Genomic DNA, 22,949 nt, shown 5'->3' with positions numbered 1-22,949 from the left:
AAGGTTTCGCAGAGAACTGTCAATGTGCCATTTAGCTGTATATGTAAAACACCTATTCCAAACTAGTTTGTGTTGATATGTGCACTGTGTGTGTGTGTATGTGACTCAAAATATACAAATAAATGTATAGATAAGCATATATTTTTTTATCAGACACACACACACACACACACACACACACACACACACACACACACATTTAGCAATAATAAATGAAATTAAGAATGTAATTTGTTGTATTTTCATAAATACATATACAGTTATGTAAAAATATAAAAAGTATTGATAATTCATGAAATATAACATTATATGTAAGAACATTACATATTATACAGTTATGTTAAAGTTGCATCTAAAATGTTTATCATGAATGATTTGGTTTCAATGTGACTAATAAAGTATAGACCTAACAGAAGTTATATGTACTTCTTAAAGATAGTTATTTTAAAAGCTATTATTATCAAAGAAAATCAGATGTAATATTGAATGGAAACAGATTTTAAAAGTTAACTGCTTTTTGGATATTTATTAATTGTAATTAAGATTAAGATTACAATTGTAATTAATTGTAAATCAGATAGGAAACAATCAGAAAAATTGTTAATTTGTTCATACTATAACTGTAAAAACATGGTGAGGAGGTGAAATACATACATTATTACTAAGAGATTGTTTAAGTAACTATTTTTTTTAAATTTTATTTTGTTTCTAGAATATGAAATAGAAATTTTTTTTTTTGCTCGAACTTTTAAAGTGTGTGTGTGTGTGTGTGTGTGTGTGTGTGTGTGTGAGAATTCCATACATTTATTACCAATTTATGTTTCATCATCTTAGTTAGTCACAAAATGTATAGTTTTCACCTAAGGAACAATTCCATCTTGGAAGTTCACACCTCCTTGACATAATGAAAGTAACTGGCTAATAAGTTGTTTGGTCGGAAATAGATATTGGTCTCTGTAATATTGATTCCTGTTGTTCAAAACTGCCACAATAGAGGCAGCTTTAAACAGCAAAAATTGTTTTTTAAAAAGTGCCTTTATTAAAAGAAATCTCTATTTTATTTACTGGTATATGTCTTTTATTATTAATATGATTATTAAACTGATTTTAAAAATCTGTTACAAACATAATGTTTAATTAAGCCTCATTTTCATGTTAATTTTGTTTTCTTGTTGCAAAATTTTTTTTATCCCTTTACTTATTTATCATTTCTATATATGGGTGTGTACAGATTCTTGCTTCTTTTGAAGTAAGTGTTGAATCATATAATTGCATCATGTAATTTCATTAGTATTTAATATATTTTGAGGTACTATTTGACTTTAGAGTACTCTTTAAATAATATGAAGCATCTAATTATATCTTATTTTAAAACTATATATATATTTTTTATTTTATCCTTTGTGCTCCAAGTTCTTTAAAAATTATGTGCCAGTAAAAGTGTCGCACATAAAAAAGTAATATAAGAAAGTTTAAATTTTGTTGTTAGATCATCGTCCTCGCCAGGCAGCCAATTTGCCATCAAATTCTGTAAAGCCACAAGGTATCCAGCGTTCAGATTCCACTACAGAATTTCATCCTGTTGGAGAAGAAAAAGAAGTTGAATATTTCTTTGCATCTGATGCAAGGTATTTATATTTTTTCCCTCTGCTCTTTTAAAATAATAAAAAGAAAATAAAAAAAATTTTAAATTATCTTATTTGTTGAGTTTTGAGTTTAGAATTCTTTAATTTTAATTCTTCAGTGCAATTATTGAGCATACCAATCGTGTGATTTTCTTGGAAGATGATGATGTAGCTGCAGTAATGGATGGAAGTAAGTGTTTTGTTTTAGTTACAAATAAAATAATTGTATTTATTTATTTAAATTAAAATAATCTTGTAAAAGATGAAGTAGAAATAATATTTGGTTGTTCTTAAAATTCTGTTAGAAATCTTCTTCACATAATGCAAATTTTATAATACTTTACAAAAAATAGTATAAAGCTGTAATAATATAATATCATAGTAAAAAAACTAGTTGTTTATTTTTCTACTAATTAATTAAAATATACATGTTAATCTAGTTAATTTCTTGCAGATCTTACAATCCATAGGCTTAAAAGAACTCTAGATGAATCAACAGCTAGAGAAATAATTACCTTAAAAATGGAAATTCAACAAATAATGAAAGGTATTTAATATTATATTTAAAATTCAATGTGAAACAAAACACCTCCTGCAGTTTGTATAATGTAAACTATTTTTATTCGTATTGTCAGAGCTTCTAGTTAATTATTGTATTTAGTATACTTTTTACCATTGAGATCATTATTGCCTCTAAGAATAAATTTACTTTTAAAAAGCCATTATTGTTCATTTGTTATAATCACCCATTATTCCATCCCCCTCTTTTGTTTATTCATCTTATTTTGTTTATTGTTTCAGTGCCACCTCTAAAACTTTTATCAACTCTATATTGAATTCAGATTTATTCCTTGAGTCTTTCTGAGAAACTATAATGCCAGAATAGTAAGCTATTCCCAAAGGAATTACCAAATGTTACTTGCAGGGTTTTGTTAAAGGATGCCTGTTATCATAACTGCTGTTGGGAAGTCTGAGTTTGTAACCAGATGCTAATCTTATTATTCCTACAAATATATATATAGTAAAATGGTGGCTAAAGATAAACAGTGAGTGTAATGAAATTAGTCTTAATATTGGAAACATGATGCAAAGAAATAAAGTTTTTATACAGCACCAACCAAAAAAAAAAAAAATTCCCACTTCATTTACTATTTCTGCTAATAATTTATCCACACCTTTAAATTTATTCAAACTATCCACTTCCGCAACACTAGATGGAAGTTTATTGCAACAGTCAGTTACTCTTTGGTTGAATTCAAATATCTCTACACCTATCTGCAACCAACCTTTTTTAAATTTAGATTTATGTTCCTTTGTGTGTGTCATCTGAGAAAAAGTAAAGTTGCCATCAGCATTATTTTACTTAACCCTTTTAAAGCCATATACACTTCAATTAGGTCACCATGCAGATATGTCAAATTTCCAGCAATAGAATTTACAGAACGCCAGTCTTTCTTGGTAAGAATATTCTTTTATGTTAGCTAATCTTGTTGCTCATCTCTGCATCCTTTCCAACAGATCTGTGTCCTTCTTGAGTTTATGAATTTCCAAATCTGTATGTAGTATTCCAGACATGGCCTAACCATTGCTTTATACAATGAGATAATCACCTCTTTATCCTTGCTGCCAAAGTTCCTGTATATCTTTGACAGAATCAATGGGCTTTTCTAGCAGTCTGTTTGCACTTCTCAGAGAATTTCATGTTGTACAATTATATGTTGGTCTCTTTCCTTATCCTTGAGTTTGGTGCTACTCAAATAGTATGTTATTTTGGGATTAATACAGTCCCAAATTACTGTTGCCTAAATGCAGTATTTTGCATTTATCCTCAGTTGCTACTTTAACAGTTAACCACTGTTTCTTCCTTTGTATCATCAGCAAACTTACACATCACACATGGAATACCTACATAAGTATCATGTATGATATTTTTAAAAATAATAATAATTTCAACACCAACCCCTGTTGAAACCTATTCATTACATTAGTTCTTTTTTTCTTACTACTTAACTATTCCATTAGCTGTAGGAGTAACTTGCCCTTAATGCTATTGTAATATTTTGGATTGAATTGACAGAGATGCTTTATGTTAAGCATAAAGTTGCATGATGGGACAGAAGCATTTAAAATGCATCCTGAAAGTTGCAAAGATTTCAACAGAACTTTTATACTGTGTTTCATCTGACAGATGATAAAGTTTGTTGATATCTTGTAGGAATCATTGGAATATTTCCCTCAGAAGGGCTCAACATCATTTATTACAGCTATATATGTTACCTACTGGCTATGAATCTCATGGGACCTTGGATTCTTAAGGTTCTGTTTGAAATAAACAAGAAAGCTTATGACATCTATCATGAGTTTGTTGCAGTTTGTGGTGACTCTTCACTTTTTTGATAGCACAATTTGCAAGTGGGTTCATGAATTTAAAGATGTCAGACAAGCTATTTAAGATGAGCCAGTCTGCCAGATCTTGCTTATAACAAACACTTGGAAGTGCAATTAGTCTGGAGCAACTGATCATGAAGAACAAACAATCGCCAATTGTTATTTGTTTTTTGTTTTTTTTTTTTTGTTTTTTTAGGAGCATTAGCAACTAAGGCCATATTGCTCTGGGGATATGCGGTGGTCATTCCCTGACCTTTCCGCATCCTCCATATTTGGTGGCTCACGGGCTCGAACCCTGGCCTAATCAAGAAACGTGTGCTACGCACTGCTGCTCCTGCCCACCTGGCTATGGAGGTGCCAATTGACAATTGAAGACATTTATGCAAGGATAGTCCATTTCATAGAACAGCTTTTTTCATTATCCATGAAAATTTTGGGATGTCACAGGTGTTTGCGCATGCCAATTTATGTAGAAGTTGGATGCTGATGGAAAAGCATGTTCGATTTGTTGCATGTTGAGCCCTATTGACATCACAAGGCAGATCAAGAGCATTTCTGAGCAGGGCAGTCATCTTGGATGAGTCTATTGTCCTTAGTACAGTAGTATAGTCACCATGGATGAGTCTATTGTCCTTAGTAAAGTCCAGAAGTAAAAAGATAATCCAAACAATAGAAACATGTCTCCAACACCAAAAAAAATTTCAGATGGTTATATCGGTTAACAGTGTTCTGTATGCAGTTTTTTGGGATAAGGAAGGGTTGATCCTGTAACATGCTATTCTAAAAGGATTAACAATAACTGAACAGTTTTATAAGACACATCATGCAGTTTGTGGTTGAGCAACCTCAACCTCATCTGGCAACATACAGCTTCATCTTGCACCTAAACAGTGTACTACTTCACTAGGCCAACCTCATCATGGAATTTCTATATGATAAGGGGGATTTAAACACTTCCATCCCTGATATTCTTCAGATCTGGCTCCATTGGACATCTGGCTGTTTCATAAACTGACAGATGGAATTCAGAGTCAATCCAAAAACAGTTTGAAAAGCAGTGTTATGAGGGGTGTGGGGAGCATAACATGTCTCCAAAGAAGACTTTGGATGGTGTTATCAGAACTAGATACAGATGTGGGAATCTCCATCTAAACAAAGAGGAAGACTCTCTTAAAAACTATGCACATTAGCAAAGCCTTATTTATTTTTTATAGGATTATTATGTAGTATTAATCTTATGAAATATTACTATGTAATGATTCATATTAGAAATAAACAGAGGATTTCTCGACTACATCTTTTAAATATATTAAATTAAAGAAGTAAATATACTTATGGGGTCTTTAATTAAGCTTCAGATCAGTTTTGTTGGTAGTTAATCTGTAAGCCATTAATATTTTTATTGGTAAATAACATTCTTATAGTACATTGATAAACTTATTTCAATTTTTTTTTCCCAGGTAATTATAGCTCTTTTATGCAGAAAGAAATTTTTGAACAACCTGAATCAGTAATTAACACTATGCGTGGACGAGTAAATTTTGATAGTGACACGGTGGTACTTGGTGGTATTAAAGACTATATTCCTGAAATCAAGCGGTGTAGGAGGCTCCTGTTAATAGGGTGTGGCACCAGTTATCACAGTGCTATAGCTGTAAGTTAAATGAGAAGAAATGCTCTTTTGATAGCTACTAATAATGCTTATCTGTAATATTTTGCAATATTCTGTTTTTTAATTTCAGACAAGACAAATTTTAGAAGAATTAACGGAATTGCCTGTAATGGTAGAACTAGCAAGTGACTTTTTAGACCGAAATACTCCCATTTTCCGTGATGATGTCTGTTTCTTTATTTCTCAATCAGGTATGTAAATATTTTGAAAAATAAAATATACTCTGCAAATGTAATGATGCAGGATAGAATACTACATATATAAAGTTTCATATGAAACTGCTTTGTTAAAAATATCAAATAAAATGTTTAATTAGGTGATTAAAGAATGTAAGCACTACATACACTATGGTCATAAGTAATAAGCTATGTTATCAGTACTTATGTAATTTTGTAAATATATATACTTTTAATCTCTTTAGAAATATTCAGTGATCTGTAAGTATATATAGAGTATATTATGTTTTTTATTTCATATCCTTATTAATAATTTCACAAGAATTGTACAAAAAAGAAAAGTGCACAATGCACCAACTTATATAAAATTACTGATATTTGCTAATTAAAGGATAAAAGTTAAGGACAGGAGTAAAACACTGCTCTGCAGCCTTTCAAACCATAGATGTTAATCTGCATTTCAGTATTTTGGTGTCAAGTTCCCTGAATACTGATTGCAATTCTTTTGTGCAAATCATTTCATTGCAAACTAACTGACAAAAGTTTTATGCATTATAACTACTATTGGAATTCCTTAAGATGGATCAGTCTTGTTTGCATCTTGTCTTAATTAAAGCAACAATAACTTTTCAGCCTCTATAGATGTAGTATGTCTATTCTTTTCTCTTAATCAATTGCCACAGACTCAACTTTCTGAATATTCTCTCAAAGTAATTCATTCCATCAAGGACTTTGGCATAATGGTTAAACTCAGTTATACTGCAGCAAATCAAATTACCTAAATTTAGTAAAATGCCCCGCCTACCTTACTCTGATGCTATTTGAGACTGGAATTTTAATCTCCTAAGATGTTCAAGTTTGTAGGTGTTATTTGCAACAGCAAACTTCAACAGTCATCTTAATTGTTCTTAATTGTTTCAATTGCTACACATTTGCCATCATTTTTTGTAATGTATGCCTCATGATCTGGTTGTTCAGCTCAAAATTTGTCATCACACCATATGTTCTCTTCTGCATGGTGGCAGGTCTACAACAGCTAGAACTCTATCACATCTCCACTCTGTCTAGCCCACTCCATCAGTCCATGATATCATACCTGTCAGTCTCTATCAAACTATCCAATATTCAAATTCTCCCTCTTCCTCTTAGTCTCTTGTCCATCACAACCCTTAATCCAGCATTATTTTTACTGTCTTACCCGTGCAGTGCAGTTCTAGGGAAAAAAAAAAAAAAACTACTTGAAATGTGATGTTTGAAAATTAGTTTTTTGGGATAATATATAAAATGAGATAATAGGTAATATGAGATAACATGAGATAATAGGTAATATGAGATAACATGAGATAATAGATAATATGAGACAACATGAGATAATATATAAAACTATATGGTAAAACATTTTAAAAACTCTACAGACATTTTAAACGTTAATTATTTGTATGATTTTAGTATGTGTTTATATTTCTTGAAACTTTCAAAATCCTGCAGTGATGCTTTTCTAGAGCATGTCTTACAATACCAAACTGTTTCTTTTCAGTGCCACCGAAAATCCCAGTATGCTGATTGTATTTCAAAAAAAACAAAGAGTCCATATCTCAGAAACTGTTTGCAATAAAAAATGTTTTTCATGTAATATATACATTAAAATTTTATTTGAACACATGGAACATATACATTGCAGTTATGCAAACAGTATATGATAATGTTAATATTTTATGTCATATTAATGAATAAAATTTATATTTATATATAAATATATACAGGTAGACCGTCACTAATCCGCCAGTGTTGGGAACTGTAGGGTGCCAGATTAGTGAGTTTGCCAGATCACCGGTGGTTAGATTAGCACATACAGTTTACCCTCATCCTACCTTTTAACACATTGACTGCCAAGCTAGTTTAAGAAAAAAATTCCACAGGGGCCAAAAAATATTTAGCAAACAACTTGATTAGTAATTCTAAAATAAATATTGTAATGTCAGTGATGTCGTTTTTTCGCTAAAATATCAAAAAAAGAGTTTTTTTTTTTTTTTTTTTTTTTTTTTGTGTCGGTTACTTTATTATAGCCCAGTAGGTTACTTTATTTCTTGAGAAGCCATGTCGGCCACACATGTGATGCTATTATGGCATACATACGAAGGTCGTTTGTGATTAGTTTATTGCACGCACGGCGAGCGCTGCAATAAAACTAATTGCGATAAAATAAACTCTCAAATGTCACAAAAGTTTTGTCAATATTATTGGAGATTTTATGAAAACAAGTTCATTTGTGCACTTTATAATTCATCATAGTGTGTTGTTAAAAAAAAAAAAAAAAAAAACTGAGAAAAATTGCTGGAATTTACAACTAAGCAGAGTTAAACTTCTCACAGACACGCCATTGTCGAGTTTTTTCAGAAGTTCAACTTTACCTGTTATGGACAATGTACAGTGTTTGCGCTTTACACCACTAGAAGCACTTCCTTTTTGCATTGGAACCATGGCTGGGACTAAATGTAAGGAGGTTATAATAATAAATGCAGAAAAACAAGAAGGAATGGCTTGCCAGTGTTTACAGGTTCATGCCAACAGCTGATGGTGCAACCAATGCCAACGAAACAGTAGCAGCAGGTCAGTGCGCTGACCCGGGAAATTTGAAATTATGTTCGCGGAAATTATGTCTGAATTAGCGGGGGAACCGGATTACTGGTAGCCGGGATATGATGGTCGACCTGTGCATATATATATATATGTGTGTGTGTATATATATATATATATATATATATATACATAAAATAATATTTATAAAGATACATTGTGCGCAATACTGCAAAGGTAATCCATTGTAGATCTATTTTCATGATCGTTCACAACTGTCATTAGCATTAGCATTAGTAGAGGCATATGATGCAAGAAAGCAAGCTTATTCAGCATCAGCCAAAAAAAAAAAAAAACACACACACCACTCCCATTTCACCCCTCCGTTCATTCGAAATACCTGTCCAGTTGAGCTTTAAATTTGTTTAGGCTATCAACTTCAACAACAAGTGATGGAAGTCGGTTCCACCAACCAACCACCCGCTGGTCAAAGGCAAATTTCCGCACATCTATCCGACATCCATCCTTCCTCAATTTGAATTTATGCCCTCTGAGGTGATTATTCTGAGCAAGATGAAGAATCCCATTGGCATTGAGCATGCTCAAACCATTCAAAGCCTTATACACCTCTATCAGATAACCTCGCCGGTGCCTAGTCTCCAGACTCTGTAATTTGCAAAACTTAAGCCTTTCTTCGTAAGAGCAACCCTTTGTTCCATTCACTAATCTTGTTGCCCTTCTCTGTACCCGTTCCAGCAGCTCTACATCCTTCTTGAAATGAGGCCTCCAGACCTGTATACAGTACTCAAGATGTGGCCTAACCATTGCCTTATACAAGGGAATAATCACCTCCTTATCCCTGCTAGAAAAATTCCTGTATATCATTGACAAGACACCATGAGCTACTCTTGCAGCTCGTCTGCACTGCTCAGAGAACTTCATATCTGCCTGCACAATTACACCCAGGTCGTTTTCATTCTCCACCGCTGTCAGTGTAGTACCGCAGAGTTGATACGTTGCTCTGGGGTTACTGTTTCCCATATGTAGTACTTTACATTTTTCAATGTTAAACTTCATTTGCCACCTCTCAGCCCATCTGTTCAACCTTTCCAGATCCTGTTGCAGCAGCATAGCGTCAGTAGTGTCCTTAACAACCCTGCCAACCTTTGTATCATCTGCAAACTTGGACATTAAACTTGATATCCCATCATCAATATCATTCATAAACACCGAAAACAACAACAGACCCAACACTGAACCCTGAGGAACTCCACTAATAACATTAGTCCACGTTGAGCAGTGTCCATTGATTACCACTCTGTCTTCTGCCACTCAACCATCCCCTTATCCATAGCAGCAATTTGCCTCCAATGCCACACTGCTCCAATTTGTGCAGCAGTCTTCCATGTGCAACAGTATCAAAAGCCTTTCTAAGATCCAAATATATAATATCAAAGTTATTCCCTGCATCCAGTTCTTTTGTGACTACATCATAGTATCCAATCAAATTGGTCAGGCAAGACCTGCCCTTAACAAAACCATGCTGCGTCTGAGCTATAACTGAATTCTTGTCTAGATGATCCTGCAGTGCTTCTTTAACCAGTGCCTCCATTAATTTACCTGGAACAGAAGTTAAACTAACAGGTCTATAATTACTTGTGTCAGCCTTTGATCCTCCTTTGTGAATTGGGGTTACATTTGCACATCTCTAGTCTATGGGTACCTCCCCTGAGTCCAAAGAAGCTCTCATAATTATGGCTAGGGGTTTGCTTACTTCCTTTGCTGCCTCCTTTAATATAACTGGATAGATCCCATCCACCCCAGGTGCCTTTTTTATGTTTATCCTCAACAATCTCTCCTCCACTTTCCTCTCAGTTATTACAAAATCATCCAGCTCACTGCCAATGTTTACTTTACCTACATCATTCTCCTTCCTGAATAACTCCTCATGCATGAATGTAGATGCAAAATACTCATAGATGCAAAATACTCATTATTATTCTCGTTTCTCTCTTGGATGTCGCCTTCTTGTGTTTTGGACAGGATTCACCATGAAGTATGCATTCAGCCTGGTTATTGACCTGTTGCTGTTCTTTCTGAATTTCCTCAATGATCCTATATATGCCAATATGTGCTCTTCCAACTATACACCCCCATCTTCTATGCCAATCCTCAACACTGTTTTGGATGCATGGAATTCCCAGTTGAATGGAATCATATACAGACCATAATGTTGATGGAGCGTGAATTACCATACCATTATGCATATACCATCTAATTCTTCCATATATATATATATACACACACACACACACACACACACACACACACACACACACACACACACACACACACACACACACACACACACACACACACACTTGTCTTCAAATATAATCACTAGCTTCCCTCTGTAAATGTGGCTTCAGAACATTAAATGCTTGTGGTATCACACCAGAAGGAATAAATGCAAAGGCTCACAAATGTCAAAGCAGCAAACTAAATTCCTCATAGTGCCATACTGAGATGCCAGTCCACTTGCTTGAATTTTTCTCCAAACACATTGTCCCAGGTGGGAAAAACAGTCCTTATTAGATACATTAGGGAACTCTCCTTTGGAGACATTTATTGCAGCTGATTTCCAGTTTAGTTAATATGGACTGTGGTCTCAATTCAATTTCATTTTCTTCAGCAAAGTCAGTCATATTTTGAGACAAACATTTATAATTTTTTTTCACTCTTATTCATCAACACATAAACTAAGGGAAGAATTCGGTAGTTTTCATTACCGACGGTGGCATTTACCATATATAATTGATAAAAATTGTGGGCACGGTTTTAAATGTACTATCCATAATCCAATATTGAGCACATGATAGGCATTGAATATTTACTTTTGTTGTAAATAGAAGAATTCTTTCTTCTCCCACTGTAGAATCTTTAAAAATCCCATTTTCTTCTTATTATTATAATAATGAGAAAATGGAATATTTTTTCTGGGGATATTTTTTTCGTGATTTTTTTTCCTCTTACCACTTTCAAAATATCCTGCCAGCATGCCTAATGTACTTGTCAAAGAAATTCATGAAAATACAGCTAATAACAAATACCTGTATAATTACAGTTTTAGTTGTGCTAATGATATTTATGACAAATGTTATGCAGCTGCCAAAATACTTTACTCTAAATCTTTGTATTCTGAAAGTATTCTTATTTCAAGTTTTTTTATCTTTGGCATTTAAATGCTGTACCTATAATTGTTGCTCAAATACCCTAATTGTTGCTCAGATACCCTATACATATACCAAAATTCAACTTGAAAAATTACCAATTAAATACAATACAGTGGTGCCTCGCAGTTCAACTATAATCCGTCCCCGAATTAGAGTCGAATTGCGGGTCAATATTTTCAATATAAGTTTATGGAAAATTGATTAATTTGTTGTCAGAGAGAAATACACAGTATTATTGACTTTACTATATTCTACCATATAACAAACGAAATTACAAAATACATAATGAGTACATACATTTCATTGAGCCTTAGATGTTGGAAGGATGTTTTATTTATCTTGTTCTACCCTTTTTCTTCTCCTTTTGGCTTGAATGGGGATGAGGAACTGATCAAGGGTGGACTGTCTCTCCCTCTTTTTCAAGATAGCCTTGAAGTGGTGCATAGTAGTGTTGTTAAACAAGTCTGTCATTCTAGTTACAACAGCAGTGTTGGGGTGCCATTTTAAACAAGCAGACTACACTTTCTCCCAATGGAATACAATTTATTTAATGGCAGCTGTTGGCATCGGCCCTTTTTCCCTGTCTTCTTCTTCTTCAAGTGAAATTTCCTTTTCTCTCTCTTTTGCTTCCTGTTCGCTGAGTGTTTTGAGTTCTTCCACAGTTGGTTCGTCATCGTGATCCTCCACAAGCTCTTCCACATCAGCCTGATCAACTTCTCCTATGTCGAGGTTCTCCGCCATTGAAATGATTTCTCGCATGGTCGCAGTTGCTTTTGATTCTTCAGCGGCTTGGATTGCATTGTTGTCATCCCCGAAAAAAGGAAGGAACGAGTTTCTTCCATGATTCACGAAGGGTCTTCTGTGTCACTCCCTCCCAGGCAGTTTTAATAAAGGAAATGGCGTGAAGAATATTGAACTCAGTCTTCCAGAACTCCTTCAGTGTCTTATCAGAAGAATGAGTCACGTCAAAAAGCTGTGAAAACAAAGCCTGGTGTAAAGTTTTTTTAAAACAGGCAATTCTTCTTGATCCATGGGTTGGATCAGTGATGTGGTGTTTGGAGGCAAAAACTGGACTTTCATGAAATCAAAGTCAATTTCAAGAATGTTTGCCAAGTCTTGGGGGGGTGGGCACTAGCATTGTCAAGAATCAGCAGTGCTTTCAAAGGTAATTGTTGTCAATGAGGAATTTTTTTACGCTCGGGGGCAAACTCCTCAAAAATCCAATCTTTGAAGACTTTCTGGTCTACCCAGGCTTTTGCATTGGATCTCCACATCACTGGCAGTTTGGACTTGATGATTTTCTTCCCAAAGCAGCGAGGATTTTTAGAGTGGTAAACGAGAAGTGGCTTTACTTTAAAGTCTCCGCTTGCATTTGCTGCCAATAACAAGGTAAGCCTACCTTTCATAGGCTTATGTCCTGGGAGCATCACTTCTTCTTGCGTGATGTATGTTCGATTTGGTAAGTGCTTCCAAAATAACCCAGTTTCGTTCCATTAAAAATTTGCTGTGGCAAGTAGCCTTCCTTCATGATTAAATCTTCAAATTTTTTCAAAAACTCTTCTGCAGACTTTTTATCTGCACTAGCGCTTCCCCATGTCTGAGAACACTATGGACACCTGTTCTACCTTTGAATCTGTGAAAACCACCCATGACTTGCCTTGAATTCATCAGTTTGATCTGAGATACGTCCTGGAATTTTCTTCTGCAATTCTTCAAAAATTAACCTAGCCTTCTCACAGATCATTGCCTGAGTTACTGGACCTCCTTTCATCTGTCTTCTCTAATCCAGGTAAGAAGCAGCTTTTCCATTTCTTTCATTGATTAAAGATCTGTTTCTGTCAGAAATTTTCATTGCTCCAATGAACCCCCTAGCACCTATAATCTTGTCTCTTTGTTGCCAAAAAGTTGCCACGGTTGACCTAGGGACACCATACTCTTGAGCTACATCTGTAATTGTTCTACCTTTCTGCACTTTTTCTATAATTTCTTTCTTCTTTTCTATGCTCAACCAAGTGTTTCTTTCCTGAATTATTCCGCTGTTCACTTCTCTTTGGACCCATTGTCAAATTTCACTCAAAAAATAAATAACTGCCAAAGCACAATTTTTTTACTTTTTTGGACCCATTATCAAATTTCACTCAAAAAATAAATAACTGCCAAAGCACAATTTTTTACTTTATGAGAAATGCAGAATTATAAATTAGCACAAACAACTAGAGCAAACGTGAACTCAGACTACGATTATTAACAAGATAATGTTGTCTCATAACTGAGGAAGAACTGACAGCATACCTGTAGCTATCTTTGAGGGCGGCTAACGTAGCTGAAACGATTGAGGGATCTATTCCCGCTTTATCTATCATTGGTTAATGTTACTCCCGCTCTTTAATACCATTGGTTAAAATGTATGAAGCAGCCGTCACTATTTAGTGCTGTTTAGTAACGTTAAATGCAGTTACGTAGTCCAGCAAAGAATTCTATCGTGCAATATCATGTAGTGTTTTCGCCGGCCCGTGAAATCCGACTGACGAATAGTGGTACGTCGAATTGCGAGGCACCACCTGTATAATAAAGTAAAATTGATTAAGTTGTTTTTATTTGCTGATTGTATTTTAAAAACTGTTTATTTCTATAACAGAAAACATGGTCTTCAAATTGAGAGAGATATTAGTCATTAAAATTATTTTTTTTATATTCTTTTTACAAAATTAATCTAATAAGGTAAATTTTTACTTACTAAAAAACTAATAAATATATAGAATTTTATTTATATATTTTTACAATATAGTAGGGGCTGTTGGGATTTTGGGCCAGACCCCTTTCTTTTATCCTACTATATCTGGACAGTCATTCTTTCTATTTGGATTCTCATCTTGTCATCACAAAATGAGGATGGAAATTGAATCTGTCTTCCGTATTTTAACTCAGTAGCATTTTTCTGAAAGGATGTTCTTATTTTGGACATCTCCTACTAGCTGAACAAGCAGTTTCTTTTGAAATTGCTTTTTGGCAGAGGTTGTTTTGAGATGAATCTGCCACTTTCATTAAGATGAAATTGTTTGTCAGTTTTTCAGCTGCTGGAACAGGATTGTCAACAGTCAAACCATCAATATCAAGTGGACCAATCTGATTCATCCCCTTCCTTCTAGAGTTTACATTAGTAAAGAAGGCTTTGCTGTGTTTCTTTGTATCCTTTACCAAACATTTCTTGTAATCTGCCTTTGCTTGCCTAACCTCCTTTGTGACTTGATTACAGACTAGCTTATATCTACAATAGGCTTCTGTGTCACCTGAAAGATTAATTCCATGAATGCTCTGTTTAGAATTTGCTGTTGGTAACATCATAAAGTTGGTCCCACTGTACAGAATTTGAAAATGTCTGAGACCAGCATAGTCACTTTTATGAAAGATTTAACCCTTCCCTTTACCCCAATGGTAGTTATATCTTTAAGTAAATCCCATATCAGTACACTGTGATTCCTGCCACCTAGTGGTTCCTTTATCTGCAGATTCTTAATGCTTAAATAATTACTGCTGGTAATCAGATCAAGAGTAATACTCCCTCTGGTTTGCCTCTCGAACATGCTGCTGTAGAAAAGTTATTCAATAAATCCACAAAAAGTCTTGCTAGTGTGCAAGTGATCAACCCACAAGTTCCAGTTCAATATCTGGGAAGTTAAACCCACCATTGTAGGGATACATCTACATCCCTTATATTTGTGTGACAGATATAAGGGGATGCAGAATTGGATGTGACCCCACGTCTCTGATATCCCAACGATAACCACCTTTGATGTCTTGACGAGCACTTCAAATTCATCAGATTTATTTACTATAATCCTAGTGTTGGTGTTCATGCAGTATACATGCATCTGTTCTTACTCTTAGTTACCTTAACACAGCTCATGTATTTACTTGTCCCAGCAGTTCTTGAAATCCCCAGCAAAATGTTTTCCAGGCTGCTGCTCATTTCAGTAGAAACAATGCAAGAATCACTCTCACTTCTGCCTCTGGCTACTGGTAATCTATTAGTCTGTGAATCCCCCCCCCCCCCACAAGCTATCAGTTTTCATTCAGACCCGGCTAACACTGCCTCGATAGCATCAGCAAATATTCCTTGCACCCTTTCCATTCCCGGCAACCCAAAGGTCGCGGGTTTGATTCCCGCCTCGGGCTTGGATCAAAGTACTGCAAAAACCTTGGGAGGTGCAATATGGCCACAGAAGCCGATGCGCCAACAACTACCAAATCAAAAAAAAAAAAAAAAACCCTTTCCATTTTAGTGTATACCATCCCTGTAAAGCAGTCTCTTCTGTAACAAGCACAGACCATGCTGAAAAAAATTATACTCTACGAACCTTGTATAATCTCTCCAGGGCTGATTGATTGACAAGTCTCTCATCATATGCTCCCTCCATCTTGGCAGAATTTCGGTCAGTTTGAAATTTAACCAAACTCGTGACTTTTTTTCAACATTGACCTATATTTGTTAAGGAAGTCTGCAGGTCTCCTACTCTTAATGCCATTAGTGCCAATGTCTACAAGAGTATCACCTTTTGTGCTCTTAAAAGATGGTATTTGTTCTACAACATCATAAATTTTCCCCTGGCAGCTGCACCCGGGTACTATTCCACCTATCCTTTCTGCACAATATATTTCCCATTTCCCTGAGAATAGAGTCACTGACAACAACTAGCTCCTGTGGGATCAGCATATTCTGCCTTGGGGATTGCCACTGTGTTGCCTGATGATCAAGTGCAAGTTCTGGTGTTGATGTGGGCAGCCGAGAGCTTGATGGGTCCCCCAATTTAAATCCTTCAAGGCATCCATCCTGTTCTTCAAGCTTCTAACATCCCCACACTCTTTACATCAAGCACACTCAAACACCCCCCTTGGCAACATCATGTCCCATTCATGATAGCTCCACAAACATCAAGCAAGCAGTACATTTTATAAGGCTGTGATTCAGAGGACAACCCCTCCCTCAGTTCTCCCCAAGCCACAGCAGTCCTGCTACCTGGAACATTTTGCTTTATTGCTCTGGTCTGAGGCACGATTTCAGTTCAAATTCAATATCATTAAAAATATTACACTCAACTTATATTCCAATGCAATAATAACACTATGCACTGATTATGTTATGAAGTTTACATTATTGAATATATATATATATTTAAATATCGAGCTTATGGTATATGTATTTCCTATCTCCTACCAAGTTTAAATTGTACGTATTATGCTATAATGTTACGTTTTTAAATTCTAAGTAGTTATAATAGATAATAAATTTGCCATCTATTGCAAAACCACTTGATTTGAACTCTCGAGTGACTATTTGGAATACTATATCTACGCCAAATCACCGATACTAAAAGCTTGGTGAATATTAATATCATGTATCATGTACTATGTGATAAAGTTAGGTTGTTAAAACACATATGTAGCGCTATAAATTATAGGTTATAGTCTCCTACAGTTGCCATCCCCTCGCTCTCTCTCTCTCTCTCTCTCTCTCTCTCCTCTCTCTCTCTCTCTCTCTCTCTCTCTCTCTCTCTCCCTCCCTCCCTCCCTCCCTCATCACAGCATTCTAATCCCCCAATTGCTATGAAATAACCATTTTTTTAATTCTTTTTCTCTCTGTTAATTATTTCTTGTACCTTCTTATCCATTCCATCTAGTTCCTTTTCATTGTAATCTGATGTTGGCGTGTATCTTTAGAGTCTACTTTTTTCCTTGCCATCATTATTCTGTCAGTAACACATTCAACCTATTTCACACATTTCCCTAACTTATTACAGTTAGGGAAATGTGTGAAACACCATTTCTTCTCAACCTCACCTCAATATAAATCTTATAAATCTTGACTTCTAAAGCCCCTCTCTTCCATGTAGTCACAACCCTACCACAACCATTTTGCCTCCTATACATCACTCTTTTTAAAGTCTTTCCCTCATCATCTTCACATTGCATGTTGCTATACTAGTTATGCTTCCTATTTCTCTCTTCCTTTTCTTTGTTCCCATTAGAATTTCACTTGTTGGTGATTTGGAAGGCCTCATCTCCTTCCCTACCTGGCACAATGCCCCTGCTGTTGTCAGAGATCCCATCACCACTATTACTAACTTTTGGGTTTTCTGCCATTATATACAAAGGCAATATAAATACATCATGATAGCTTTACATGCTTTGGGTTAGGAGGCAGAGTGCCACTTTCCAGTTAGAGAAGTTAAGAAAATGAAAAAGTAAAAGGAACAAGAAAAAGGAAACACCCCAGTATGGTATTTCCAGCTGCTATATCCTGTAAAGTGTGAATCTTTAAAATAATCTGAAATTAAAGGGACCATACCTTGAAGCTGTTTCACTGTTTTACAGATGGAGATCAGTGTTACCACCAATTTGATGAAACTATTTTAGTGATACATGCAGAGGAGTTCAGTTAGGTACTCCAGGTTTGTCAAGTATATATTCATCAAGCAGTGAGCCTGAGGGTTTATGATAATAAATGTCTTTATTGCTGCTAAGTATGTTACAAGTACTAGAAACAATAATTCTCATCACAGTGACATGGCCAGGAGTTAATATAAAGAGAAACAGAAATGAACATTGTAACACAATTTGGATGAATTTATTCCAGTTCAACTGATGCGATCCACGTGAGGAGAATGCGATGGTATTTGTAGTCAATAGCCATTTTCTGCAGGTTAATTCCAAGACAGAGCAGTGTCTGAATTTTGGGGAGCATCTGGGCAGGCAGGAAATGAATACAAAGTTTCAGGCAGTTTTTTATTTGAGGATTAGTGTGGGGTCAGACCTCAAGGATGGCAGAGGGTTGTGCCACTGACAGAAATCCCAGATGTTTATAACTCCTGTGAACATTTTTATTGTAGTCATTAAACGCCTGCTGTCAATTAACTTTGAGAGCCTGGGTACATTTAGCTGCTCAGCCATGTCAGATGTTCTCAATTGAGGGGTCGGCAATGCTTATTTGTGGCCCATTTCAGGGTCCAGTATTCACATGCAAACACCTGTTTTTGAAGTGAGGGTGACACAGATGCCCAAATTTCAGCAGTGGATGTGCCGCATTATAACCACAGTTGTTTTTGCACCATAAAAATCCAAAACAAACTTGAGGGTTTGTATGGAATTAATAAGGAAGAAAATTGTTGGTGATTAGTTCATATTCCTAAAATGGCTGAACTGGAAGTTCAGGAATGAAAAGACCTGCTCGCACTTTGCTAATCTCAAGATTTTGTTTAAACCCATAATACCTAGAACAGCTTACAAATAAATAAACCCTTCTACTTTGGAATTTGACTACCTTATAGATAACAGAGGATTCTGCCTGCCATAGTAAGAGCTTTATGATGAAGCAGCCTATTTTCTTAAAATGTAAATAGCCTCTTTTCTTTTCTAATGCATAGTAAACTTGTACAGAATAGATCAGGATAGATAGAATCATTGTTTTGCATTTTGAAATATATAGCTAACATCCTTAATTGTGAAGATGGTGATATCAAAATTTTAATTCTAAGCCATAATGCTTTGATATGCTTCTTGCTTGCACTACCTCTTAATTAGCATTTTTTTTAAAACATTACTGACTGTTCTGTTAATTGGATTATAATGCTTTTATTATTGTATTTTAAAGTGGTTTTAATAAAGAATTTTATTATAATTTTCATTTACTTTATATATTTACAGGTGAAACAGCTGATACTTTGATTGCGTTGCGCTATTGCAAACAGAGAGGAGCTCTTATTGTGGGTGTCACCAATACTGTTGGTAGTAGTATTTGTAGAGAGAGTCATTGTGGTGTTCACATTAATGCTGGTCCTGAAATTGGTGTTGCAAGTACCAAGGTAAGAGATACTTTTTATATATCTATTATCTATATATAAAATATATAAATTTATATTTTATATATAGATTTTATGTATATTATATTATATTTATATATATAAATATATATAAAATATATATCTATATATAAATTTAATTTTCAAATTATCTGAAATAAAATTACTTAAATAATTTATAAAATGATGTACAACAACAACAAAATCCAAACTGACTAGTAATCAGTACTTGTTTTTATGGCTGCATGTGCATAGCAAAATGTATCAGACATAGAACAGTAAGTTCTATAAAAGCAACTGTGTTGCCACTGAGAAATAAAAGCACATATTGCTATAGGTATTTTTTTAAATTTCAAAATGATTATAAATCAACACTGTTTTAAATTTAGCATAAGTACTATTTCATAATTATAATTTTATTGTCAAGATACTTATGAATCAGTTATAAAAATTTGATTAAAATCAGAAGACCTAAATATGCCTTTATTATTAATTTAATGTAATGTAATATGACCGCTTATGCTTGTACTTAGAATAGCATTTCTCAGCTAGTGGATCATAATTATTATGACTATCACTAGTAATGAGTAAATGGTTACCAGATTTTGTTTTGCTCTATAAAGGGGTTGTCAGAAGTGAAAGGTTGAGTAGCACTACCGTAGGGAATATTTTGTTCAGAAGATGCTGATGGACTGTTCTAAGAAAGAGAAATTGCTTACATTGTTTAATGGAAATATATTTTCATATAAAAGTATATGTATATACTATATCAATAAATCTAACACTGTCATCTGTAATCTCATTTAAACTGAGAAGAGAACTGCAAATTTCCTAGTTTGCAGATTTGACTCTGATTTCCAGTAATGGAGTTTTTTTATTAATCTTTATTAATCAATATTAAATTTTTATTAATCAATGCTAAAATAAAAATACTTATGCTTAAAAGTTGCTGAGAAAATTCTTCAATCATTTTTTTCAACTTCTTTTGAGCAATGCAGATGGTGAATAACTCACCCATGATGAGATGAGCTTGCTTGGCTGAGCACATGCTATTGTGCATATTTTGGATGAAACTTTTTGTGGAACCATGGGTTCCACAAAAAGTTTGCCACACTTGTGCTGAACAGTTGAGGAAATTGAGTTCAAGTAAGAAAAAGTCCATGCCTTTTGCTGTTCCCATGGTCTGGTATGAGTTGAAAAGCCATGGAAATAATTGATATTTTTTCTTATCTAAAGCATAAGACTCTAATACTGAAAATAAAAAAATATATTTCATGTGTGAAATTTTTTTGTTTGGAAGTCTACCAAAATTATGGTACCAAAATTGATCAAAAAATAACAGCTTACCACTGATCTGAATCTATTAACTCTTATGAGATGGATCATGCAAAGGCCTCATCTTCCTATACCTTCTCCACCAACTCTCAATACAATTTCATCATCAGATTCTGAATGTATTGTATATAGCAACAGTGGTTGTTCCTAGATGAGCTAAATTATTTGTGAGCTATTGGGATTTTCCAAAGTCATCTGCAGAGATCCTGGAATCAATGCTCCTAATTAAAATCTCTCTCTCTCTCTCTCTCTCTCTCTCTCTCTCTCTCTTTCTCTCTCTCTCTCTCTCTCTCTTTCTTGGGCCATTTTGTGCCATTTTCTTGGTAAAAACACCATGGGAAGGAATTCATTCCATATTTTTCTTAGGAAGATTCGCTCGTCTATTGCAGCAGTGCTACCAGATTAATGACTGCTTTAGGAGCTCCAGTTCATAAACCAAGTGAATATAGATTTTTCATCAATTTTCTCCAAAACTAGCTTAAAAGCATTCTCATTCTTTAAAGGAAAATTTGTTTTTGTTCCATTTGTATGTGTAATCATTATGGAAGAATTAAACGTGATGTATCAAATCATCCTAACATTTTTTTTTTTTTTTTATAATACTAAATTTTGAAGGACATAATTGACTATTCTGTGAAGACATGGAAGTTCTATGTATTTTGTTGGGTCACTAGATTAGATGAAAATGACATACCCTATGTGAATGGAATGCAAAGTGTGAAGTCAGATTGGACAGAGAATCAGACACCGAGACAGCCTCATATGGGGATTAAAAAGTATGGAATATGGAAGTTTAGTAGTCTCAGTGAAAGCTCTCTTATCTCCACTTCTTATCACATTGGGGTAAATGAACCAATTTGTAAAGCCTTTAACAAGGATAATAATTCTTTAAGTAACTTTCTATCAGTTTCCAGTTTTATCTAATGTGCAAGAAAGAAATGTAAGAAAGCTTCAGGACAATTTGAAGAAACAATGACTACAGTTAAAAAAGAAGCTTTGATTGGCTTCGAAAATGTTTTTCAAAACTTCCTTAGGACACACGAAAGGTACCAGTTATGAAAGTATGCTCAATCATTTTCAAAAATCAGGATTTAAGATGAATTTGAAGGGTCATTTCTTGACAGTTTTCTGAAAATTCTTTTCTGTTAACAAGGTGAAAAAAACATTTTTTTTTTTTTCAAACACAATGGCAGACTACTGTTTGTCTTTGAAAAAGTGAAATCTGGTATAATATGTAAAGAAAGACCACAAAACACCCATTTGAGATCAAATGACTTAGATTTATTCCAAGCAATTTGGTGAATCTCCATAAATTGTTTTTGTATTAATATTTTTCTATTTCCTTCACTTTGAGTTTTATTTGTTTTATTATAAAAAAATTTATTTGGATAAATTAAATTAAATTTACGAAGTAAGGAAAAATGTGTTCACCTTTTCCCCAATTTGTGGAAAATCCTTATGTGATTTAAAAAAAAAAAAATTTTTTTTTGGGAACATAACATATTAGAATATAAACTCAACTCTAAGTTTTAACTTGCAGCCTTGTGTTATTGGATTTTCTTTTGAATCTTTTTTCATTTTGGAAGAACTAAATTATAAAAAATAATGAAAAACAAGTCTAGTTTGTATTTACTCATGTCATGACACAAATAAGTAGTTTCATTAGTAGAAATGTAGACCATCGTTGTTATTTGCTGATGCAGTTTAGAGAACAGATTCACTGTGGATATGATATTAAAAATTTTCCTCTTTCTTTCAGGCTTATACCAGTCAGTTCATTTCTTTGGTTATGTTTTCCTTAGTAATGTGTGAAGATCGCATATCAATGCAACCACGAAGGAGTGAGATAATTCAAGGACTGAGTAGACTTCCTGGTAAGTATAGTACAGTAAAGTACTTCATTTGGTTTGTCAGTTATCTGTACTGAGAAAAAGAGTATAATATGCATTCGCAAATATCTTTGAATAAAGTTAATTTTTCAAGAAAGTATTTTTTACCAAATTAAATCTTCATAAGGCAGTACTTTAAATCTTACTCAGTGGTACATTGGGTTAGCATTACCAAGGGCACATGATGCAAGAAAGCCA

At 34.3% G+C, this 22,949-nt stretch overlaps 1 protein-coding gene across 5 annotated transcripts in view; it reads left to right on the top strand.

Moving 5' to 3' along the window:
• The window catches only part of LOC150083572 (glutamine--fructose-6-phosphate aminotransferase [isomerizing] 2-like), a 96,515-nt gene that overhangs the window by 48,839 nt on the left and 24,727 nt on the right, over positions 1 to 22,949 (top strand). For all 5 annotated transcript variants that reach the window (XM_090378074.1, XM_090378075.1, XM_090378073.1 and 2 more), the window contains 7 exons: positions 1,490 to 1,628; positions 1,745 to 1,815; positions 2,080 to 2,172; positions 5,474 to 5,667; positions 5,756 to 5,876; positions 19,373 to 19,530; positions 22,622 to 22,736. In XM_090378074.1, coding sequence (XP_090234200.1) covers positions 1,490 to 1,628; positions 1,745 to 1,815; positions 2,080 to 2,172; positions 5,474 to 5,667; positions 5,756 to 5,876; positions 19,373 to 19,530; positions 22,622 to 22,736 — 891 coding nt within the window. The remainder of the gene's footprint in view (positions 1 to 1,489; positions 1,629 to 1,744; positions 1,816 to 2,079; positions 2,173 to 5,473; positions 5,668 to 5,755; positions 5,877 to 19,372; positions 19,531 to 22,621; positions 22,737 to 22,949) is intronic.

Source organism: Mastigoproctus giganteus, chromosome 7 (genome assembly GCF_048544385.1).
Source record: "Mastigoproctus giganteus isolate SK-2022 chromosome 7, ASM4854438v1, whole genome shotgun sequence".
NCBI classification, from domain to species: Eukaryota; Metazoa; Arthropoda; class Arachnida; order Uropygi; family Thelyphonidae; genus Mastigoproctus; species Mastigoproctus giganteus.
Note: the sequence above shows the minus strand (reverse complement) of the source record. Positions and strands in the feature narration are given on the sequence as shown.